The following is a 24,674-nucleotide window of genomic DNA, read 5'->3' as shown; positions in this document are numbered from 1 at the left end:
TGCTTTAGACTGGCATATAACAGTTTATTGATACACATGTATTCAAAGTAAGAATGAATGAGACCTCATCTTTGTAGAGGCCCTACAAAAGTGAACTGATGTGCTGAGTGGTGAAGAGTTAGAGCCATAGTTGAGATAAAACCAGGAGCAAGGCTGGAAGCCTGAAGAAATGACTGACCTATTTTTTTACTGTCTCAGCTTGATCTGTATACAGAAAAATACAAATATCTTTGTGGCTTCCTATAGTTCCCTTTAATATATGCAACCAACGGAAAAATGTTAAAAATGAGCAACCTTTGTTGATACTGTAACAATTTTGCACACAATTAAGTCATCTAAAAGATATGTAATTTTCCCCCAATGGTCAAAATCACTACCTTACCTTTGCTTGGAAAAGGAATTGCAATACAAGCAAGTAACAGAATCAGTCATCTTTTCAAGAGTATGCCTCTTTCTCTCATCTTCAGTATTGATGACAAGGAGCATGCCAGACTGTGTTCCAGATACAATCCAGCTTTCCTTTTCAACAGGAAGATGCACCAAGGCTAGGCACAATATTCTACTGTCAGTAACTTCCTGTTAAGAAAACAAAACACACTCTAAAGGACTTGGTTCTAGCTTAAGTGACTAGAACTTACATAGAATGAAAATATTATGTAATCCACATACTTAACTCTTTTTACTTTCTTGGTTTTAATTTTAAAAATAATGCCAATTTTATTTAACTTTCAACAATAAATGAGTTAACTGGCAAAAAAATTTTTAAAATGCCTGTCTAGAATGCACCTGAAACTAAAATTTAAAAATTGAAAATTATTTCTCAGTATCATTTCTCACTCCATCAAAATAATATAAGAGGATTGTTCAACCTTAAGAATAATGTTTAGGTACAACATTTCTTTCAAGGCAACAGTCAAAATATAAGGTTTTTTAAGTCTAGAAATTTACCTTATATTTCCCAATATAATTTATTGATCCATCTTGCAGAAGCCATGCCCAGATCTCCTCTATCACCCACCCCTGGCTGCTCTGAGTGTTGGCTACTAAGAGCTCAGAGCTGCACCCTTCACTACCTTCAGCCCATGGGAACCGGCTTTTTCAGAAATGGTTGGGAGGTTATGCCACCCCTACCCTTGGGCAAATTGCAGCTGATGACTGACTGATAAGTGGGAATGAAATACTGGACCCCTTGCCTGGTGAAGGGATAAATCTGTGCCGTTATTCACATTCCAGAGTTTCTTGTGGGTAAAGACTGAGGCTAGACTTCCTCAGACACTACATTTTTGCTAAGCTTCTTCCCCTGATCTATGTGGCTTCCCATACCTCCTTAAAAGTTTCTCTCTCCTTAAATCACTCATATAAGATTCCCTGTTTCAGGCTGTGTTTCTAGCATTCCTGACCTAAGACACACATATACTGTGATTTTTAAAACAAAACACACACTACTTCATTTCATGTGAATACACTTGTTCTAACAGGAAGCTAATTTAATAACACTCCTGTATTACCTCTTATTTTATTTCCTCATAAGTAACTTTTTTTTTTTTTTTTAAAGAACCAGTCACTGCAGTCCACTTGAAAGTCATGGACACCCTCGGGAATCTCACAGGCCTGGTTCTTGGCTGGGCCCCTGACAAAAGGTTCTGCCCAGCGGTTGAACCCAGATAGCTGTGTCCAAAACCAAATGCCAGTTCTTCAAGTCCTCCCCCAGTCCCAGCTGGACCCTTCGCACCTGTACACTGAGTACCCCTAAGTAATTTTCAATTGGTACATGCTTTAAAATAATTTGCAAAGTGAGTTTTCTGGAGTTTCACTAATTTAAATGGTACTTGGACTTACCTCAGAAGTGTATCTTTCTGTATTTAAGTCAAGAAAGGAGAGCTGTCCTTTGTCAGTGTGCCCACAGCCCAGCCAAATGCTTGCGTTCTTGCTGTTATGATTCATAGCAACCATGCATTCAACAGTAAAGTTTTTAGGTATTGCTATACGCCTCATCAGACAGATTAACTCAGCTGAATTCAAAATGTCAAAGACCTGAGAAAGTTAAAAAATAACAAAATAACACACATCAGGTTAACACATGCCCTCTTGAAAGATCATATCATTATAAATAATGTAGTATTAAATGTTATAGCACTAAACCTAAATCTGTTATTTAAACTGTGACCCATTCGGAGCAACAAGATTAACAATCAAACTATAGATATTAAGATAATACTTATTTTTAAACTGTGCATGATATATGCACTTTTGTACGTATGGTATGTTTTGTAACTTGAAAAGAAAATCTCAAAAGTGCCAAATGAACAGAAATTTAGCAGAGTCAGGAGCTATTCTTCATTCAGTTTCATACTGCAGAGACGCATCATGTTGAAGATAAACATTAGAGCCCACAATAGAATAGACCTCCTACCAGTTGAAGGGAAAAGACATTTTGATTTTGGTAACAAAACTCACAAATCACCTCTAGATTCTGTTTTTATATTTTTCCTTCAAGCACTAGTGAACTAAAGAGATGGCAGAGTGCCAGTGTAAGGAAACAGAATCAGAGGTCAGGAAAATGGAATTAGAGCCCCGTGTCACAGCCACTTACCTGCCACTCACGAGGCCCCAAGAGAGCTCCATTTCTCCCAGTGACTCATCTAACAAAGGTGATGAGTTTACCCACCTTGCCTAGTACACACTGTATTTTAAAGACTAAACGGGTATGTGAAAGTTTTTGAAAACTGTCATATGCTAAAAAAACCCCCTCAAGATTGTTATGTAATCTGTAAAATACAGGTGAAGTATAAGTGAAAATTAAAAGAAGAAAAAGTAAAACAATAATTAAGCTCTGGAAAATTTTGCTTTGATAATTTTTTTTTTTAAAGTCTGTGTAATTAACACTGGTAGCAACCAAAATTAAAAAGCCAGTAAGGCAAGTAGTCAAGATGATTATATGATGTTTGATAAAGGCAGTATATACATGTCCTCAGCTATTTCTGAGTAGGAAATTTAAAATTGAACAAAATTTTTTCAATGAATTATTGTACAAAACTGAGAGTCCACAACATAAAAACAGCTCTTATTTTGATCTATTAAAATCTGTTCCATTTAAAACACAGTAAGAGTTCTGTTTCCAATAATATGGTGGAAAAGGTTATTTGGACAAAACTTCCAGCTGAATACAACTTAAAATGCTGAAGAAATTATTTCTTAATCTCTTAAAAACATTAAAGATCTGGCAACACCATATAGAATTATCAGGCCAAAATATTAATGAAAGACAGAATCCAGAGAGGTCAGATGAACCCTGAAGCCCAATTTTCCCTTTAGGCATTTGTCTATTGAAGCAAAATTGATGTGTGTGGTTTTTAACGCCTTGTGAGGCCAGTGGGAAAGAGTTAAATCTATGGCCTGCCCAAAGTGGAGAATGTAGTTAATGGTCTTGTTCCCATAAAACTGGGATCCCAAAAGGACTGCATATTTAGAATAAATGAGAACCAGAAATAAAGCCACTCCACACTCCCACTCTCACTGGTTTATAAGGAAAGTTGCCTTGGGACTTTACAGACACAGGGGGAGAGAGCAAAAGAACCCCGAGAAACTGTTTATTAATTAATAAGCTTGCTCTCAAGATTTGTAGACCAGATTCTCATCACCTGGGTGATTCAAAAACACCTCAAGCCAGGAATTGAGTGTAAAGCAATTTATAGCAAGATAATCCAGAAAAAGATGTGCAAGACCTGTATGCAAAATTATAAAACTTTATTGAAAGACACTTAAGAAGACCTAAATACAGAGATAACCCATATTCAAGAATAGAGAGACAGTATATCATAAGGCTATTGTCTACAGATTCAATGCAAGTCTAATCCAAAGCACAATAGAATTTTTCATAAAAATTGGCAAAGTAATTTAAAAATTTATATGGAAAAACTAGACTGAAGAACAGCTAAAGCATTCCTAAGGGATAAAAATAAGGGGGGAAAGAGACTATTATAAAGCTTCAGGAATTAAGACAGGATTGTACTGGAGGAAGAACAGGTAAGTTGACCAATGGAAGAGAATGTGTGTGTGTTTATCTTTGAGTGTATATTACAGAGTGGAAATGGAAAATAAAAAGATCAGTAGAAGACAAAGGAAGAAACAATTTCATAGATGAAGCTGGAAAAATTGGTTACCCATATGGAAAAAAGGAAATTGGATCTAGATAAAAATGTCATTTCCTGATGGATTCAGAACTTAACTATTAAGAGCAAAACTTTTAAACATTTTGAAGAAACCATAGGTAAATATTTTTGTGACTCTGAGAGAGATAAGGACCTTTTAAAACAGGACCCTAAAATTAATAACCATAAAAAGAAGTATTGTTAAATTTATCTCTATTAAAATTAAGAAATTCTGTTAATCAAAAGGCACTCTATAGGAAATAAAAATGCAAGCCAGGAATTGGGAAAAGAAATTTGCAACATATATAACCAACAAAGTTTTAGTATACAATGTATAAAGAAGCGCTTTTTAAATTTTATTTTTACACAAACAACTCAATAGAAAAATGGCTAAATAATGAACAGGCATTTTCCAGAAGAGGAAATATATATATATGACCAATGAATATATAAAGAGATGCTCGTCTTTATTAGTAATTAGGAAAATGTAAATCAATACACAAGACTGAATCTATTTGGAAAAAATTAAGAAGTCAGATAGTATAACGTTTAGGGAGAATATATTAAAAAAACAGCTACCCTAATATACAGGTGATGTAACTGTTAAGCTGGTACAACTTCTTCAGGAAATGATTTAGATATTCCCAAATCCCATGATTCTGCAATTCAACTCCTGGTTAGATACCACAAAGCAATTCTGATACAATTTGCACTAGGCGACATGTACGACCACACTCAAAACAGTACTATTTATAATAGCAAAAAACTAGAAACAATACCAACACCCACTGATATGATCACGGGTAAATACATTGTTGTGCATTCAAACAATGGAATGGAATAGTAGGGAAAGTAATCAACAGCTATGTTCAACAACATGAATGAAGCTTACAAAATAATGTTGGGAGAACAACTGAAAAAACTCAGAACAGCATGTGACTATGATTCCATTTTAAATAAATTATGAATACAGGAAAACTAAACTGGGTAGTAAAATCATAAAAAGAAAAACAAAACAATGATTATCATGAAAGTCAGGAGACTGGCTACATCTATAGGGAAAAGAGGGTGATGCAATCAGAAAGAGGCATATGTGCGTTTCTGGGGTGTTGGCCCTTTATTTTGTGCCTGGGGTAGTGAGGGGATAGAGGAGTTTTGCTTTATAACTGTTTTAAACTGTGTGTGTGTGTGTGTTTATATGTCTGAGTATATATATTTGAATATTACATGTATATTTTTTGATGTTCTGAACAAAATATTGATAAATTTTGACTACACAAATACCTGGGCAGAAGTAGGTCTTTCTTGAGGATTTTCTTTCAAACATTTTTTAATTAACTTCTCAACCATAGGCCATGGGGCACAACCATATTCTTTAACTGGATCTAAAACATTAAAAAACATATCACGCTTAAACACTGGACAAATCAGAACAATTATTTTATTTCTTCTCAATGTGTATGAGAGGTCCAGACATTGCAAAGGAACCACTGATCTTTATAATCCCATATATATCATGAATCTGCTAATCACTCTTAAAGCTAATTTTGTTAACTGTCTCCACTAGAGACATCAAGAATGAGTTCTTAATTTTTACAGTATAAAAAGAGACACAAATACCAATTGAATAAAAATAGATTTTCCTAAAAAAAAAATAGATTTTCCTTTCATACCTTCATTACAAATAGACTTTGAAAACACTTTTGTTCATATAATAGATTTCTTTGCAAATAGTTTTTATTTTAATATTCAATGTAGACAAGCATTTAATCCATTTAATCCAAAGTGGCCCTCAGAGTCACTTTGTGCACATTTTTTTTTTTTTATAAGAGGTATGCCATTTTTCTGATTGGTGTAGAATACAGACCTGAAAACTTTCACTGGAAAGCTAACTGATAAAATGAGGGAGATGACCTAGATTGTGCACAAAGTTTAGTCGAGTAATAATAGATTTCCTTCTGTTGGGAATCTTTAAAGGTCCCCCAGAAGGAGATAGTTAAAGCTGTATTCCCTGTAGATGGAACATAGTATACACTCAAAACTTTTCTTAAATGAAAAGAAAAGCAGAAAATATGAGAAACAACTAAATATATTTAAAAGAATACTTTAGAATGAGAACTGCAGAGTTAAGGAATGAATGACAAAGTCCTAGAATTTCTTTAAAGCATGAGGCAACCATTCAAAATGAGATTTGATCTCACTAGATACTCATTTACTAATTCTTACTAATATTTACTACTAAAAATTATTATTGTAAATAATTCAAGCTTCCATTCCTGCATAGAAATTACTTCACTCCAAGAAAATGAAAATACCCCAAGCTAATGGACACTTAGTAACTCCTTACAAGAAGAAAAGTCACTAAACCTGGAGTTCTAATAGTATTTCCTTTTCTGAGTATTCTTCTAAATATAATACCAAATATATCAATATTTGGAATATTAAAAACAAGCTCTATAACTTCTATCTTTCTCATATGATTTTATTAATATGTCACAGAATTTAAGAATATTCATGCACTAAAAAAATTTTCAGCTGTGAAATGAATTACTATACAACTACAATTAAGTAACTTGGAAATGAAGCTGCTACTATTAAAAAATAATAATAATCTTTATTGTAGGTAAAATAAAACTTACCAGGTAATTTTCCTTGTATTGCCAATTCATCAAACTCATTTGGGAACTTCAAACCCTCTGCTATTCTACCTCCAGTTGTCAAAATATCATAGAGTAGCAAACCAAATGAATAAACATCAGCCTGTTGGTTATAAATAACATTTCCTCTGGCAACTTCAGGTGCACGAAACCCTGAAAGTAAGCAGACATATTAAAAAATATGCCCAACCCCGGAACTTATACATCCAGGGAGGTATATACGTAGGCATACGTGCTGATGAAGAGACAGGAAGATGAGTTCTAAACAGGCCACATCATCTCTATAAGAAGACATCTTAATCAAGTCAATTAACAGTCCTGTCCCAGGACATTTCACCCCAAGGTCGATCTTGAAGAATAATAAGGATAAACATTCAATAATAAATTATTAAGTGATATTTCATAATTAAATAAATAAAGCCTAAGAGGGGGGAAAAGTCTACATCATTCTTAATAATAACTATTCCCAGAGCAGTGTTTCAAACAGAGGAGGAGACAGGAGGGAGATTTCTAGACTTCACTCCAACTCACTTTAACCTGGCTGCAATGTTAATGGCCTTATCATTCCAAGAATTGTGACTCTGCTCCTTGAACCCAACTGAACACTAAAAAGAAAACCTCAAATAAAACAAATAAAAGCCCTCTCTCTCAGGTGTAAGTTCACGCCTGAAATTCTCTTAAAGAAAAATAAAACCTTTCATTTTGCAATAGATATAAATCATTTTTAATCACTTCAGGAAAAAAAAAGTGATTTCAACATTACCTATAATAGTCAACAATCTAAGGAAAACCACCCATGTTCTATATATAAATATTTGAAAAATAAAAACATTAAATTATCACTTTCTGACTATTAACTTCATGAAGATTAAAAACAATAACAAACCCAGAATGGGAAATAGGTGCTCTAATTCAAGTTTTGAGGGAATTTTAATTGATAAACCTTTCTAGAAGGCAATTAGTATTTCAAAATTCAAAATATGCCTACCCAGCAATATGATTTTTAGAAATTTAATGTTTAAAAATTAGTTTCATAAATGGGAAATTTTTAATTTACAAGTCTGTTAATTAAAGCCTTTCATATATCAAAAAGTTAGAAAAAATTAAATATACATCAAGATGTGGTTAAGTAAATTACTGAAATATTATGTAACTGTTAAAACTGATATTTGACACAGAAAGATGTCCCTGAAATATTAAGTAGAAAAAGAAAACAAACACGCAGAATTTACAATACAGTATGTATATAAAACACTCGAGCACATCTAAATCTAGATATAGATATATCTCTTTGTTGCCAGAGTGTTATTATTTCCACTAATTTATTAGAAACACGTCCTTTGACCTGCTCAATAGCATTTGCTGCTTTCAACTCACAACCTTATGTTTTGCAAATCAAATCTTAATTTAAAACATCATGGAGTCTTTCAACCAAAATGGGGAGGGGAGGGGGACTGAGGGCATCAAGACCTAAGCTACCAACATAACATTTAACTATCAATCTAAACCATAAGATCCTCCAAGCTACTCTACGTGTATGCTTATCACTGAGGACTTCCCTGGAAAAGCAACTGCAATTTCTTCAAAAAATTTTGCCTTATATTTCAGTATACTGGACACCATAGTAGTAACAGGAAGAATAACAGTTCAAGCTACTCCACGTATTCACCACTGAATTTAATTTGGGATGAAAATGAACACTTTTAATGTTACTTGTCACTGGAAGGCTAGAAATAGAAACATTTCCTGCCTGTTTACAAAAGGACAGTGTCGTAACCTGATCTAATACTGTGAATGATCTATGGTGGGTATGGACCATGCTACTGTACTACACGGATACCCTGTTTAGCATTGATGCCCCTCAAAGACTACAAATGTTAAGTACTAACGAAAATCCTAAATGTATGTTGTTGTATTAGGCTGTTCAAATAAGTCATTTATTTAAACATGTATCACTTCTACTTCTAGGTAAGATAGAATAACAGGGACTAGACTTACCATTCTGCATAAAACAATGAAATAACTAGACAACATGGATGAAACTCTGGACACCAGGAACACAAGACAGAACTACCATATGACCCAGCAATCTCACTACTGGGCATATACCCTGAGAAAACCATAATCTGAAAAGATACGTGCACCCCAATGTTCATTGCAACACTGTTTACAATAGCCAAGACATGGAATCAACCTAAATGTCCATCGACAGAGGAATGGATAAAGAAGATGTGGTACGTATATACAATGGACTATTACTCAGCCATAAAAAAATGAAATAATGCCATTTGCAGCAACACGGGTGGACCTAGAGATTATCATACTAAGTGAAGTAAGTCAGACAGATAAAGACAAATCTCAGATGATATCACTCATATGTGGAATCTAATTTTTTTAAAAATGATACAAATGAACTTATTTACAAACTTAGAGATATCAAAAACAAACTTATGGTTACCAAAGGTGAAAGTGGTGGGGAGGGATAAATCAGGAGCTTGGGATGAACATACACACACTACTATATATAAGAAAGATAACCAACAAGGACCTACTGTATAGCAGAGGGAACTCTACTCAATATTCTGTGATAAACTATATGAGAAAAGAATCTAAAAAAGAATGAATATATGTATATGTAAAACTGAATCACTTGGTTGTACACCTGAAACACAACACTGTAAATCAACTATACTCCAATAAAATTAAAATTTAAAAAATTTTTTAATTAAAAATTTTTTTAAAAAAGAATAAGAAAGTATGCTTGTATCAAGAACAGTGCAACTAAGAACTCCAGTCCCAAAGTCCCTATCTGAAACTCTTGGAGCTAGAAGTATTTAGGAATTTATACTTTTTCATGTTTAAGAAAGTTAGTAATAATGCATATAACAAATTACATAAAACTTCAGTGGGATCAGAGCCAGCACCCTGTACTCAAACAAACATGTTTATATTTCTGCTGTGAAACATACACACATTCACAGTGAATATGAGAAATAAAGATCCTAACAAGGATCAATTTGATCAGGTCAGATTTTGCCACCGAATCAGTCATAAAAAAAAACTTTGGATTTTCAAAGTTATTTGGGTTTCAGAGTTACAAAAAAGGGTTTGCGAACCTGAATTTGGTTTGCCTCATTTTTAGGTAAGTGTTAACAGTAGCTAGATTAAAACTTTGAGGTTCCTTTTCACCACCTCTGGAGTATTTAAACATTTTTAAGTAGTCCAACTTTTAAAAATATAATTTGACATAAAACATACTCTATTTTTTTAATTTGATTTTTACCCTGGAAAATTACATCAGTTAATTTTTTTGCCCTACAGGATATAATGATCAAAATCACAAATGTACTGGTCACAATTATTCACGTACTGGTCACAACAAATATCTGTTCACAGTGTGATAGGCTACAGTGTCCTCTTGATTCTCCTGAACTCACAACTGAAGTCAGTGGTTATCCATTCTGAAGAGGGAATTATCACACAAACCTTGTCACCCACCTGGTGTGCCCTCTGACGTTTTTATCCCCATTCTACAGCAGTACTGAGCAATCCCATAGTCCGCAATCTTGGCAATGATGGCGGCATTGGGATACAGGGTGAAAAGCAACACGTTGTGGGGCTTCAAGTCACGGTATATAATCATGGCTGAGTGGAGGTATCTGCCGTGAAATGCACAGGAAACCTTATTAAAATGTGATTACACCATAATAAATTTGTCTTTTTTTGTTTTTTTTGTTTTTTTTAATAAACTTATTTATTTATTTATTTATTTTTGGTTGTGTTGGGTCTTCGTTTCTGTGCGAGGGCTTTCTCTAGTTGCGGCTAGCAGGGGCCACTCTTCATCGCGGTGCGCGGGCCTCTCACTATCGCGGCCTCTCTTATTGCGGAGCACAGGCTCCAGATGAGCAGGCTCAGTAGTTGTGGTTCACGGGCCCAGTTGCTCCGCGGCATATGGGATATTCCCAGACCAGCGCTCGAACCCGTGTCCCCTGCATTGGCAGGCGGATTCTCAACCACTGCATCACCAGGGAAGCCCTTTGTCATTATTTTTAAAAATATATATGTTTATTATGCAAAGCATCAAAAATTCTGTGCTGTTTCACCTTCAAACTTAAGAGATATTGCAGAAGGAAATCAAAACCTACAAGTCCAATATTACAGAGCAAGCTTATGCTTTTAAAACAAACAAACAAAAAGACATGTCAATCCTGATAAGTGATTTAAACTTTAAGGCACAACCACTTTAAGCAAAGTAACAATTTTTGAAGACTTATATTTTGTATACTTTAATAACTACTTAAAAGGAATTCTGAATTCCCTCAATACCATGTGACGATTTTAATTAGTTTAAAATGTAAATATGTTAAATAAGAATTGATAGTATTTTGTTATAACTCCCATTTATTTAAGTTTTAATTTTCTTAAAACCACAGAGAAGTTTTTCTTAGCTTTTAAAATTCTCTCTATTCCATCTCTCCTTTGATATTTATTTTTTTCTGACTAAACTATTTCCTAATTTTTTGGAAAATATTTTCTACTTTTTCAATAGTAATAAATCAAAATAAAAGACTTTTCTAGCTATCAATACTGTACCGTTTGAAGATGTAATTTACTTTAAAACCCAATTCTGTTATAAATTATCAAAGAACATTTTAGACTGAGAGTTGGAATGAGTAAAACATTGTCTTGGGAAAGGTGATATGGGGGATTTTAAAGTCTTTCCTTTTAGAAACGGATCCATTCAACCATCAGCAACTAGAGCTGGACGCTCATTGTAGGTGAAGAATAAAAACTAGTTAATATAAAAAATAAAAAGTTTTCATCTCAACCAGGTCTTGTCCATTCTGGAAACATGGCCAAAGAGCTACTACTTTGCCCCAACTACTAAAGTAACTCTATTACCGTTCCTTACACACTCGCAAAATTCAGATTTCCCCCACTCTGTTTACCCTGCCCCGTGACATTAAATTTGCCATAGCTCCGCAATGATCTCACAACTACATTATGTCCTACCTTGAAAAAAGAATTTTTCATAGAACTTAATAGAGGTAAATTTAAATCCATTGTTTGTGGCTTTTGGTTTAGGTTCACATTATATCAATAAATATTTACTCCATTACCTAATACCAATCACTGCTAGGGGGATTAGGAGCAGAGTGGCAGCAATACCCTGAACTTTCCACTGATTAATGGGAGTGTATGTATCATTTAACTGCATCAACTAATGCACGAGAAGATTCTTTCTCTTCCAGGATGTAGTTAAGACATTTGACATTAGGCCTATTCCTTTCGTAAACATATTTTTGGTTGAAAAGTAAGATAGATGTACTAATAAAGTTGATCTTAATAATAAGTTATGGGCTTAAAAGAAAAATTTACTAAGGGCTTATTGAAAAGCCATTAGCTACTTTGCCCTGCTGAAGAGAAAAGCTGGGAGATTAAGAACAAAAAAGTTAAAGCCAAGTCATACATAATTGAATAGCATCCAAATCCTTCATAATGCATGCCTCTTTCAGAATATTTATAGAATACAGACTCTCTCGGAATACTTTCCAAAGGTTAAAAAAAATTAGTTAAACTTAATTTGAAATTATGTCAGTGGGAGGGAAAGATTATCTGGATTAGTTAAAATGTTCAGTTATAGAATTTAATCTTAAAAGTGCAGTTTTAATAGCTTTTAATAGAATAGCAGAAGAGCTTTTGAAATATTAACAAGTACAGATCTTGTCTTACTAAGAATAATTCAGCCATAATTTATGTATTACATGACAGCGAGCATTGTCAAATATTTTATTAAAACAAACTGGTCTAAACTCAACTAGTCATTTTGAAATCGTGATTATCATCAATGTTGCTAAGAAACTCTTATAACTTAAAGTAAACTTTATTTCATCCTAAAGAGAATTACTCTAAAAATAGAATGCCTTCATTCATTTAACAAATATATATTGGGCATCTATGAGGGACAGTCACTGGGGATATAATGCCATCTTTCTCTCCCTGCTCTTGAGGGGCCACAATCTAGGAGAGACAGGTGCTCAAACAATGTTGCAGAAATGTGATGAGTACCAAATGTTAGGGAAGCCAGAGGAAGAAAAGCACAAAGGTACAGATAGCAAAGCAGACTCTCCCACTAGACTATAAGTTTTAAACCTTGATAAGAGCAATATAATCTCTATCTTTCCCTCTTCAGCAGCCAGCACAAAGTCCTGCATGGAGACTCAAGAAACATGTGTTAGCCAAACCAACTCTTCATGGTGCAGTCAGACATCATTGTGGAGATGGTATGTGAGCAAATTCTAGAGGAAAATGAGTTCTCTAGGCAGACAATTTTTTGAAAAGACAGGAATGACAAAATACAAAGACAGACATGGATGTCAGTGAGAAGTCAAGCCCTTCAGCATGGTTAGAACGAGGGCAGTGGAATGGGAGGAGGCTGGAGAGGCAGGCTAGAGGCATAGATAAAGAGTTTTGATGCTATGGCCAAGGAGTTTAGATGTATTCTGCAGATAACTTGGAATGCCAGGGAGTTTCAAGCATAATTAGATTTTTATTTCAGAAGAATATAATACCAGAAATGTTCTGATAGTTCCCCAGAGGTACCGGACCAAGTCAGCAGTAGTGGCATAAAAATAAATTAATCAATTAAAAAGGTGATGTAAAATAGTCAAGGACCTGGCAGACAAATGAGTACGTACTTTTGTGGGAGAGGGGGTTGCTGTGGATGTGACTACAAAGACTTTTGTTGGCAAATGGGAGATACAAGATAAAGAACAGATTCATGGTGGAAGGAAAAAGAGAAAGCAAATTCAATTTTGAAAATATTGAAACACAGAAGCTTATGGGAAATATAGGTGACCATATCTTCAAAGGTAGTTGAGAATTATAATAAAGAACTCAAAGCAGTAGACAGTTAGAGGTGTAAGCTAATAGCTGAAAGCAAGACTGCAAAAGAGAAAATATGTAACACGAAGAAAGTTCTTGTATGTCACTCTAAACAGCTCCATCATTTAAGGGACTGCAGAGGCGTGCGACTTTATTGTCTCTTTCTACCTCCATAGTTATAGCTCTGTGCTAAAATATATTTGGGAAGACAAACCCTAATGCTGAGATTTTTAAATATACTTAGTGCTGGGAGAAGATCGATTGTTACTGAAATCTACTAGCCTCTTGTAGCACAAGACCCAGAAAGCTCCCATGGCATTATGCTGAGAACAAATCAGGCAAATGACAGGAAAATATGATGAGATTTCATTTACTTTATCAGAAACTGCTGGATTTGTTATTTTAAGTAAGGTCTCCAAGTTATTTAAGAGATGAAGTCTTTCAACCAGTGATGAATTTTTAAAAAATCAATTATTCATTTTATAAATAAGCACTTTGGGAATTATGTGGAAGATTTAGGGAAAAACCAGGACCTGGAGTCGGTTTAATCAAGGAAAATGACCAATACAGCTTTTGAAATACATAAGACATAGTTGTACTTTATCTAGATTAATTTAGTACAAGGTTCCCCCTGGTGTTCAAAAGTAGATGTAGCAACCCAGATCCAAATCTTTGCATTCCTGTTTCATATAATAATCTGTGTTTTTCAATAGCTTCCGGACTCTTTCAGGAAAGGAAATCTACTCATGTTATTCTCCTATTATATTCCCTATACAGTATTAATAGTTATATCGTATATATCAATAGTTTAGTTTTATTTGTTTGTGATCAGTGTTTGTTTTCCTTACCATCCATTCCATTTACATTTCTGGATACTGCTCGAAAGGAATAGACACTATTTAAGAAGGAAAGGAAGAGAAGGAAATTTGCATCCACTTTGTGGCTACCATGCACCAGGCACTGTCTTCCTTCCTTCCTCCCTCTCTCCCCAGTGGCAACATGTGTAATGAGAACGCACCGTTCTAGGTGCTGGGATACAACGGTGAACAAGATGAAAAATCCTTGCTATCGTGGCACTTAGATTCTGGTGGCAAAGACAGACAATAAACAAACTTTTAAAATAAAAACATAAAGAATGCCCGGCAGTGATAAGTGCTACAGGTGCCAAAGAGACACAAGGTAGTCAGGGACACCCTCTCTGAGGAGAAACCTGAATGAAATGAGAAGTGAGCCAAGAGGATATCTGGAGGTTCGACATTCTGGCCAAGAGAATAGCTGATATAAAGTCTCTGGCATATTCCAGAAGCCTCGGGGAGGCGAGTGGCTGAGCACAGTGACCAGAGAGTGAGGTAGGAGAGGGTTGATAACAGGAGAAAGATGTGATCCAACTTCCATGTTAGAACGATCACTCTGGCTACCGTGTGAAAAGCAGGTTATATGGGGGGCAAAGGTGAAAGCAGGGAGACCAGCTGGGCGAGAAGAGACGACAGCAGCTTAGACACTGCTGGGAGGGAGAGAAGTTAGGAGAAGGAGCTGCACTGAGATATGTTTGCTAAAGATATTTGCTGAAGGATGAGGTGTGGGATGTGAGAGAAAGGAAGGACTAAAGGATGATTCCAAGGTGACACAACTGGGTGACCGGAGATGGAGAGCAGTGGAAAAGGGGGAAATCAAGAGTTTAACTTGGGATGTCTTCAATTATTACAGAAGAACTCGAAACACTATTCACTAAGTATTAGGCACAGTTTAGAGACTACAAAAAAGAGAGAATCAGAGATATAAAATCAAAGCAAGTGTGTGGACAGTCCCTCTGTCTCCAAAGGCCATGGCCTTTCCACTCTCCAAGGCTCTGTCCAGATGCCATCCGGCCACGGGGCTGGGTGCACCTCTGAGACACACTATGGTCTTACAGGACAACCCAACCCAAATCACTCTAGTCCCCTTCAGAAATATGGCCTCATCTTTCCTCACTAGAATTATCCATGATAATTGACACTTTCCTTGATACTTTGAAGCCTTACCTATATTTTTTTAGGGAAGGTAGGTGAATACAGGGTTAAGATCATGGGCTCTGGAGAAGGACCCCTGGGTTCCAACTCTACTTCTGCTAGCTATGAGATCTGCATGCTTTTCCTACTCTTATTTTATGAAATTATAAAATCTGATCAGCGAAATGGTAGTTTTACACCCAAATAGTTTGTGAAATATTACCAGGACACATTGTTACAAGGAAGCGTTCTTCTCAAAGTCTGAGAGTAATTTTGGGCTCACACTCATCATGCCCTGAATAGAAAACAGCAACCTAATCTATTACCTCAGACCATCAGCCACATGTAGTGCGATCCTGTGTTGCAGCGTTCTGGTGAGACTGGCTTTGTCTTGTTGAAGCAGGCGATCCAGGGAACCCTTGGAGGCTAACTCCATCACCAACATTCGAGGACGAACCCCAGCTGCCAGCAAAGATATTAAGCTGGGATGGTGGAGGTGGCAAAGCACCACCAGCTCCTGCAAAGTCAAAAATCATTTCAGAGTCATAGACAATCAGCTTTTACCCAAGTGTCTCCTTCCTTAAGTCCATCAACACTTGTAGCACAGTTTTCCCTGAGTGACTGGATTATAGCAAACTTGCCATTTCTTCTTTGAGCTTTTTTATATTTTCCACATTTTCAGAATTAAACCACTGGTTTTGCAACCATATTCTGAAATAAAATTTTAAGTTCTCTTTTTCCGTTTGCTCTGCTTTATCAGAACGTTTAATGCTAGGACAGGACACACATTGTAGCACACTAGTAGGTCATGTCAGTCTTACCTACTGAATCCTCCTTAGCCACAGAATCCTTCTCAGCCCAGCATCCTGAGCAGCCACTACCAATCAACTGCACTTTGAGGCATGTGAGGTACAACCTGCCTATTATCTCTGGTTTAATGACTAGAGAGTTTTCTGGAGAGAAATGTCTAAGCCTAAAGAAATATATGGCATTGCCCCTGCCTGAAAACTCTCTAATGACTTCCTGTTACTTTTATTGGGTTAGCCAAAAAGTTCGTTTGGGTTTTTCCGTAAGATGTTACAGAAAAACCCAAACTAAATTTTTGGCCAACCCAATAGATTAGGATCCCATGCACTTACACAGCCTTCGTGGCCTGACCTGATCTGCCTTAGCCCATCTTTCAAACCTCATCTCCTTTCTCTCTCTTCCTTATTCACCACCCTTCTGCCACATTGGTGTTCATTAAATCCCCAGCACCGCACACATCCAGCTCCTTCCTTCTAGCCACAGAGTCTTTGTCCTTGCTGATCCCTCTGCCTAGAAATCCCTCCACCCTTCACACAGCTAAAGGTTTCTTGCCATTCAGATCTTAGCTCAAAACTCTTACTTCCTCAAAGTGACCTGCCTTGGACCACCCTTACTAAAGAAAGCAATCACCAGGTGCAACAACCTCTCCCTAATCCAAGAAGTTAGCTGGGACAGAGAGGTCTCCAATCTGATTCCTAGGCCACATCATGTGAGACTTTACAACTTCTTTCATTATACTGTTGTTTTGAATTCCATACACGTTATTCTGTATATCACTCTACTCTGAAACTGTATTTAGTTGAAATTTATAGCTTATGTGGTATTAAACTGATTCATGTTTTTAACTACGATTTCTGCAAAAGCTCTGCTTCTTAACAACCAGCTTCAAAGATAAGGAGTATCAGTGCCAACTGCATTTATCAGGAAACTGATGTGTGAAGAATTCTGCAAGCTGAAGAATAAAGGCTCAACGCCCTGAGAGGGGATTTTTCAAGAACACGAGCTTCAGACTGCAATCATACTTCCTTAGTAGATAAAAATCTTTTTTTCTTCTATGTCTGATTAGCTCAGTTGGCTAAAACTGATGAGAACAAGTCAAGTTAGCTTTGTTTTCTTTCATAAACACAGACAGGAGCCTAAGCCAAATTTCCTATCCTAGAAAAACAGCTCACTGATTGCAAAGAGAAAGGAAGAAAAAGAGTGTAACACATCAGCCCCGATTCATGACCACAGGTAGAATGACCCTTAAAATGCAGCACTGAACACTGAAGTGTTTTCCTTTCCTTTTCTTTTTTTTTAAAGAGGCATATTACACACACTCTATTGTTTCTATTTCTTCTACCATTTCCTTGGTTCACCTAGCTGCCCATACACTAATCAGTCCCATAAACCTTTCTAGTGTTCTGATTTCCAACAAGGTTCCCTGAGCACATTACATAAAATTTGAAACATGTTTAAGACTAATGATCAAGACTGAAAAATCAATTAATACAACAAACTGCCTACAGATAGAAAGAGATTGTGCTCAGATTTGGTTCATTGACTTACAAAATATTATATACAAAATATTTATTAGCTTATTCCTAGAGCTACAGTGTAATTTTTGGTACTAATAATCAAAATTACTCCAGGATATTTTACACAGACATGAAATTATTTTCATTATTCAGAGTAACTAATATATTGCAACTGTATTTTTTTTGTTTACATAAGTTATTTAGATTCAGATTCAGGCACAATTTTTTTTTAATAAATCAAGAAAAAAATAAGAATGAATAGATTCAAAAATATGGTTGAGTTCTGGTGTAAGACTGCAGAATCCACATGGATTTATCTGTCCTCTCACCCTGTCTCTCTCACTCATCCCTACTGTTAGGAAAGACTCAGAAAAAAGAAATAAATCCCCACCAGTATTCAAAACAAGAGAGGGTACTGGAGTGACCACTCTTGGTTATGCATTCAATCAACTTTCACTCTTCCTAACAGTACTGACTTTTGCTGAGGTATCCAACCCTCAGCCAAGCAGCCCATGAACTATAAGGGGAACTGACCCCAATCTCAGCTTTAGGGAAAGGTGGGGATATTTTAAATAATACCTTGCTCATTATCACAGTGATTGGTTCAGTAACACAGGCCTAAGCCAATCAGCAACAGTACTGCCCTGAACATTGGTGCTTGCTGAGAAAAGAACATGTGACTTAACTGAGGCCAAGAGAAGTTTTTAAATAGACTACTGTTGTATGGATTTTGGTTCCTTTAAATTACAAAAATGCAAAAAAGGTACCCTCCTTTCTTCTGTACTTGTAAAGCCTGGAACAAGAATTCTCAGAATACTGTCTTTGTTTTTCAACAGGAGAAACCTATTTCACTCCATAAAGAAAGGACAAAAGTAGGATTTCATAACTAAACTCAAGTAAACTTTGGGGGAAAATACGGTAATTACAAATGCATGCAAAACAAGAGTTCCAGGAGATTAACAATGTATGATTTAACATAATAATATTGTTGCATTTCTTACTTGTCTTAACAGTCTAAGTGATGTATGTTTATTAAAAATCTTCACAGCCACTTCTTCTCCTTCATAAGTTGCTCGATAAACAGATCCAAAACTGCCGTCACCTTTTGAAAAGAAAGTACAAAGCACTTAGGTTAATCTGTGCAAGCAGAAAAACTCAATAAATTGTATCTTTTGTAATTATATCTGCTTCAAAGAGAAATATGACCCACTAGTTACACTGAATCAAGTCTCCTTTAATGCTTTCTCTTCCTTCTTCTACTCCATGAACTAAGATGGAGTTTCAGGGGGAAACGAAGGCTATAGTAACAGTTAAGTATTGGATTCAAAATAGGATTGGGCAAATAGAAGAAGGAAAAGAGAAGGAAAGCAAGTGGAGGGGGAAGGGAGACAAGAAGAGATGGAGACTTAAATAATAGACATATCCTGTTCTGATTCCCTTCAATCTGAACAACTACTGACAACAAAGAAAAAATTTAATGAACAGAGAAAAGAAATACACTCTAGGGAAACAAAAAATTTCAGGTGGGAGTAGTAGAGATTACTAATTATTTAAAGCCCTTCCCTATTTCATAATCACTGCCATATTAAATTGGAGTATGGGCTGTTGTACCCTTCAAGTAACTAAGAGCAAAAATAAGGTTAAGGACTGCTATTGTGTACTTGTGACACAAAGGTGTGAAAAAATTGACAAATAATACCACTGAAGTATCTTCTATTGTGGCTCTCTGGAAAAATAGTCCCTCAAAGAGGAAATGTACCCCCTCCCATAACTCTTCAGATAGACAAACAAAACCCCATATATGTGTATTTTAAAATATTCAGGTGACCCTTGCACAACACACAACATGGGGTTAGGAATGCAGCCCTGAGTGCAGTGGAAAATCTGCACACTGCTGTCTCTGCCTCAAAAACAAAAGAACTGAAAAATGTCCCACCCGAGGAAAGGAAGCTGAAACAGTTTGGATACAATCAGGACTCAAACCCTAGTTCTTTTGATTTCACACATTATAATCTCTAATTGAACACAAACTTTTCCCTACATTTAGTTAAAGATCTATAAGATAAAAATACAGGTACTGTATTTATTGAAAAAAAAATTGCAGATAAGTGGACCCATACTGTTCTAATCTGTGGTGTTCAAGGGTCAACTGTATTTACAAAAACAAGTCTACTAATACTCACAAATCTATTAATATGTGTCATATTAGTCACTGCTTAATAGTAACTGTTATCTGGGAAGGAAAGGGTTAACTGAAGCCCTAAAATTCACTCCTGTCCGACAAAGAAAATGCGAACGGAGGGAGATGAATGACCTCCCCCAGATCATCCCAGCATAAAGATACCAGGGTGTTTCTGACTGTAAAATGTTTTTAGAAGGATTTATCTGATTTGTTTAGATCAGTGGCTCTCAACCAGGGTGACGTTGCTCCCTATCTCCAGCCCCCACCTTTGACAGTGTTTGGAGACATTTTTGATTGTCAAATCTGAGATGGAGTGTGAGGAGATACTACTGACATCTAGTGGGTAGCGGCCAAGGATGCTGCTAAACACACTGCAATGCACAGGACACCCCTCATAACAAAGAATTATCCAGTCCCAAACTGCATCAGTGCAGAGGTTGAGAAACCCTGATCTAGATTGCTTTTTGTACAATAAATAAACATGGAATTTATGAGTTTATGGGAAATGGGGCTAGAGAATGGGGAGTACTCTTATAAACATTTTCCTATCTGCATAGTTAAAGAATATAAAACACAGTTGCTTTTGAAGGTGGTCAAAAGGTACAAACTTCCAGTTGTAAGGTAAATAAATACTAGGGATGTAGTGTACAACATGATAACTACAGTTAACACTGCTATAGGTTATGTACGGAAGTGGTTAAGAGAGTAAATCCTGAGAGTTCTCATCACAAGAAGAAAAATACTTTTTTCTTTTTCCTTTATTTTTTATATATATGCAATTATGGATGTCAACTAAAGCTACTGTGGTAATCGTTTCACCATACATGTAAGTCAAGTCATTATGCTGTACACCTTGAACTTATACAGTGCTATATGTCAACTACACCTCAATAAAACTGGTGGAAAAACACAGGTGCTTCAAAAATGAACTTTTTGAACATTTCTACATAACATTGCTCAGAACTTGTCCATTAATCTGAAACACAACTTAGTGCACTAAAAGGGTATATTTGGGGGAGCTGTATCTGATGGCTTGAAACTCTTTCAGAGAAAGAAAATAGTATGTCTGGTACTTGCCTGTATCTTTCAAATCACAAGTCAAGTTTGGTGTTGGTTAAGATCTAAGACTCAGTGTTAACAATTCAGCATTTTGCCTTAGCCTACGATTACTAATATATTCACTCCCAGAGTGCAAAGGCATTTAAAATCATTCACAATTTCCCAATCAATGTAAAGAATAAAGGTACAAAGGAGTTTATTTACCTCTACATGTCATATCCCAAATTTTGGACATTGTTTGTTAATAATATTACTATCCTGACACATCGTCTAGTCATTCTCTCTGTGGAAATTTAATTAAAATAAAATGTATACACACATAACAACAAATACTCCACAAAGTAAAGTCAGAATTGTCTTCAAATACTTTACATTAAATCAACTGAATACTCTCCATAGCTCTCAAGCACTCTCAGGAATGTTTAGAACTTGAGTATATCACCAATTTAATGCTTCTGAATTTTTAATCTCAAATTGGCTTTTTGTGAATATTTTAATGAAAATTTATGATTGTCATACTTAGCAACAAAATTGCTACAATGACTACATAGAGGTGTTCTTCCTTTACTTATTCTTTTTGCGACTGAAAAATGGCTGCATTACTCAGTTGAAAACTTCCTAAATGCCTTCCTTATCACTGACAATTAAAGCAAATGCAAGGACATATTTCATAAATATGTGTGCTTCCATGGTGGTCCCATCCTCAATTCAAACCCGGCCTACAAAAGTTTTGGGTTTTTTTTTTAGCCGTGTCATGCCACATGCAGGATCTTAGTTCCCTGGCCAGGGAATCAAATCTGCTCCCCCTGCAGTGGAAGTGCAGAAACTTAACCACTGGACCGCCAGGGAAGTCCCAACATGATATTACTTTAAAATATATTATCCCAAAGGAAAAACATTACAAAAAATATATGAAGACACTAAAAACTATGACAATATAATTATATGTAAATATTTTCTAGATTATAAATAAAAGCTGTACCCTAATTTTTATTCTCAAACCAACAAAAATAGTTACCTAAAAGAAACTCTGGAGCTTGTTCAAATTCCAATTCATCATTATTCAACATAATATTTCTAGGCAGGTCAGCCAAAATCAAGTCAGGAGCAATCTGAGATATTGGAATGGTGAGCCTTGGTTGATCTGGATTCACTAGGAGGTCTCCTGAGAAGTACATAAAACATTTTTTTTTTAAAGACAAACTTTTAATGTTGTACATAAGTTTGTCCTTTTGATTTACAGAAATAATCACATACTTTCTATGATTTCTAATCACTCTTTTAGGTTTTCTTACCAATCTTATTTTTCTCTAGAAACTCTGAGAAAGTTTTAAAAGTTGAATTAATACCTATCTACTAGGAATTTTAAATACTCATTCCTAGGTTCACTCACTAGAAAGTAGAATTCAGAACTGCCTTAGACTATTGATACATGACTAGGAAATTATATATTCTTTACTTTTACAACATTCTTGGAGCATTTAGCCTATGGTTAACGTTGCTAAGTTACTTCCATGTATCATCTATTTTAATCCTCATAACAATTCTATGATGTAGTTTTGGTCAGTACTCTTATTTCACAGATGAGGTTATGTTGCTCAATAGCCAGTATTCAAACTCTCAAACCAACATTTTTTCTGAATCTAGAGTATAAGATCTTACTGGTTAATAAATATATTTTTCTGAACTGTCACTACAATTGAATGTAGTATCCTCTAACTCATCCCTTATGGATAAGAATAATTTTTACATTTATTTCAAACATCACTTCACAAATATTGAAAGGATCACTTAAAAACATTTGTAAGTTGTGTCAACACATACCTTCTTCTGCTTTCTTCATCAAGTTGTCAAGTAAGATTTTCTGATGTTCTTCACCATCATTAAAACTATATAATGCCCACTTCTTCAACAGAGTTTCTCCTTCACCACAAATATCAATCTCCAGTAACCCTGGAAACCACTCTTCCATGAGAGAGTCAATGTGGTCCACAACTTGGCCCAAAAGAATACAGCCTACATAATCCAAAGAAGACTTCATCAACACCCTAGCTGAACCTTATTCTGTCACAAAACTGGAAAGAACCTTATTCTGTCACAAAACTATAAAGTTTTTTTTAAAAGTTTAGATTTCTTTAGTGGTACAATTCAAAGTTTTTAATTAATTTCCTTACCTTTTCTACAAGAAGGAACTGTAATTTTTAAGAAACTCTCTGGGTGATTATCTAAGACTTCAGATCCTACCAAGCAATAAGCTTCAGGAGACCAATTCAAGTAGATGCCTTGTCGCCAATACATTCTGTTTGGGCGAAGTGCTCGTTCTGAAAGAAGTTTAAATGAACCCACATATAGCCATTAATTATTAGCGGCTCCATAAATTAAAGGGGAAAAAGTCACTGCACACACCACAAATGACAGTAAGAGAGATATATTTGTTTTGAAGGAAAGTACTGGAATCGTTAATGATATGAGTCCCCATCCATATCTATTAAATATAATATTAAATATTTTATCCTCAATTTTGGAATGAAATAAATAAAATGCCCAGTATACAACCTAAGATAGATTTCAGGTTCATGGTGTTAAGTAGTTTAGTATGTGTAACAGATGAAGAAAGAGAATCATAAATAAGGTCCCATAACTTTTAAAAAGAGGTTGGTGGTCATGCTAAAACCAACACTTTGATGTGATGTAACTTTCTATATGTCGATTAACTGCAAGCAACATAAGGTTTACTTCAGAATACAGTACCACCTCCATAAAGCTGATTTTTAAGCACATAAAAAATTATATTTTCCCTTTGGAGCACTAAGATCTCTCTTTCTTCCAGGAGGAAGAGCTAGCATTATAAACACCCATTTTTATCCTTTTTTGTAAACCCCTCAGGGATTGTGCAGCAGAATAGAGCTGTTATAGTCCCTACACAGAATGGTCTGAATGGTCAGGAACTGTTACACTGTTAAATAAAACTCCCTGACTGCAGTGGTGGCCATTCCTAGTTTTCCTTTGCGCGCACGTGCGTGTGGGTGTATGTTTGTGTGTATGTGTAGGTTGGGTGGGTGTGTTTAAACTAATGACGCTTACTAATTTCACCTTTTAAAATTGTTACTTCAGGCTTCCGTGGTGGTGCAGTGGTTGAGAGTCCACCTGCCAATGCAGGGGACACGGGTTCAAGCCCTGGTCTGGGAAGATCCCACATGCCGCGGAGCACCTGGGCCCGTGAGTCACAACTACTGAGCCTGCGTGTCTAGAGCCTGTGCTCCGCAACAAGAGAGGCCGCGATAGTGAGAGGCCCGCGCACCGCGATGAAGAGTGGCCCCCGCTTGCCGCAACTAGAGAAAGCCCTCGCACAGAAACGAAGACCCAACACAGCCAAAAATAAATAAATAAATAAATTTTAAAAAAATAAATAAATAAAATTGCTACTT

At 35.8% G+C, this 24,674-nt stretch overlaps 1 protein-coding gene across 2 annotated transcripts in view; it reads right to left on the bottom strand.

Annotated features, from left to right (window-relative positions):
• Positions 1 to 24,674, bottom strand: part of LRRK2 (leucine rich repeat kinase 2) — a 139,254-nt gene that overhangs the window by 11,982 nt on the left and 102,598 nt on the right. For both annotated transcript variants that reach the window (XM_059935648.1, XM_059935647.1), the window contains exons 36-45: positions 23,421 to 23,567; positions 23,071 to 23,262; positions 22,265 to 22,411; positions 19,007 to 19,107; positions 16,008 to 16,198; positions 10,307 to 10,467; positions 6,791 to 6,961; positions 5,436 to 5,536; positions 1,840 to 2,034; positions 383 to 576 (exon numbers count right to left, since the gene is read on the bottom strand). In XM_059935648.1, the coding sequence (XP_059791631.1) occupies positions 383 to 576; positions 1,840 to 2,034; positions 5,436 to 5,536; positions 6,791 to 6,961; positions 10,307 to 10,467; positions 16,008 to 16,198; positions 19,007 to 19,107; positions 22,265 to 22,411; positions 23,071 to 23,262; positions 23,421 to 23,567 (1,600 nt within the window). The remainder of the gene's footprint in view (positions 1 to 382; positions 577 to 1,839; positions 2,035 to 5,435; positions 5,537 to 6,790; positions 6,962 to 10,306; positions 10,468 to 16,007; positions 16,199 to 19,006; positions 19,108 to 22,264; positions 22,412 to 23,070; positions 23,263 to 23,420; positions 23,568 to 24,674) is intronic.

Source organism: Balaenoptera ricei, chromosome 10 (genome assembly GCF_028023285.1).
Source record: "Balaenoptera ricei isolate mBalRic1 chromosome 10, mBalRic1.hap2, whole genome shotgun sequence".
NCBI classification, from domain to species: Eukaryota; Metazoa; Chordata; class Mammalia; order Artiodactyla; family Balaenopteridae; genus Balaenoptera; species Balaenoptera ricei.
Note: the sequence above shows the minus strand (reverse complement) of the source record. Positions and strands in the feature narration are given on the sequence as shown.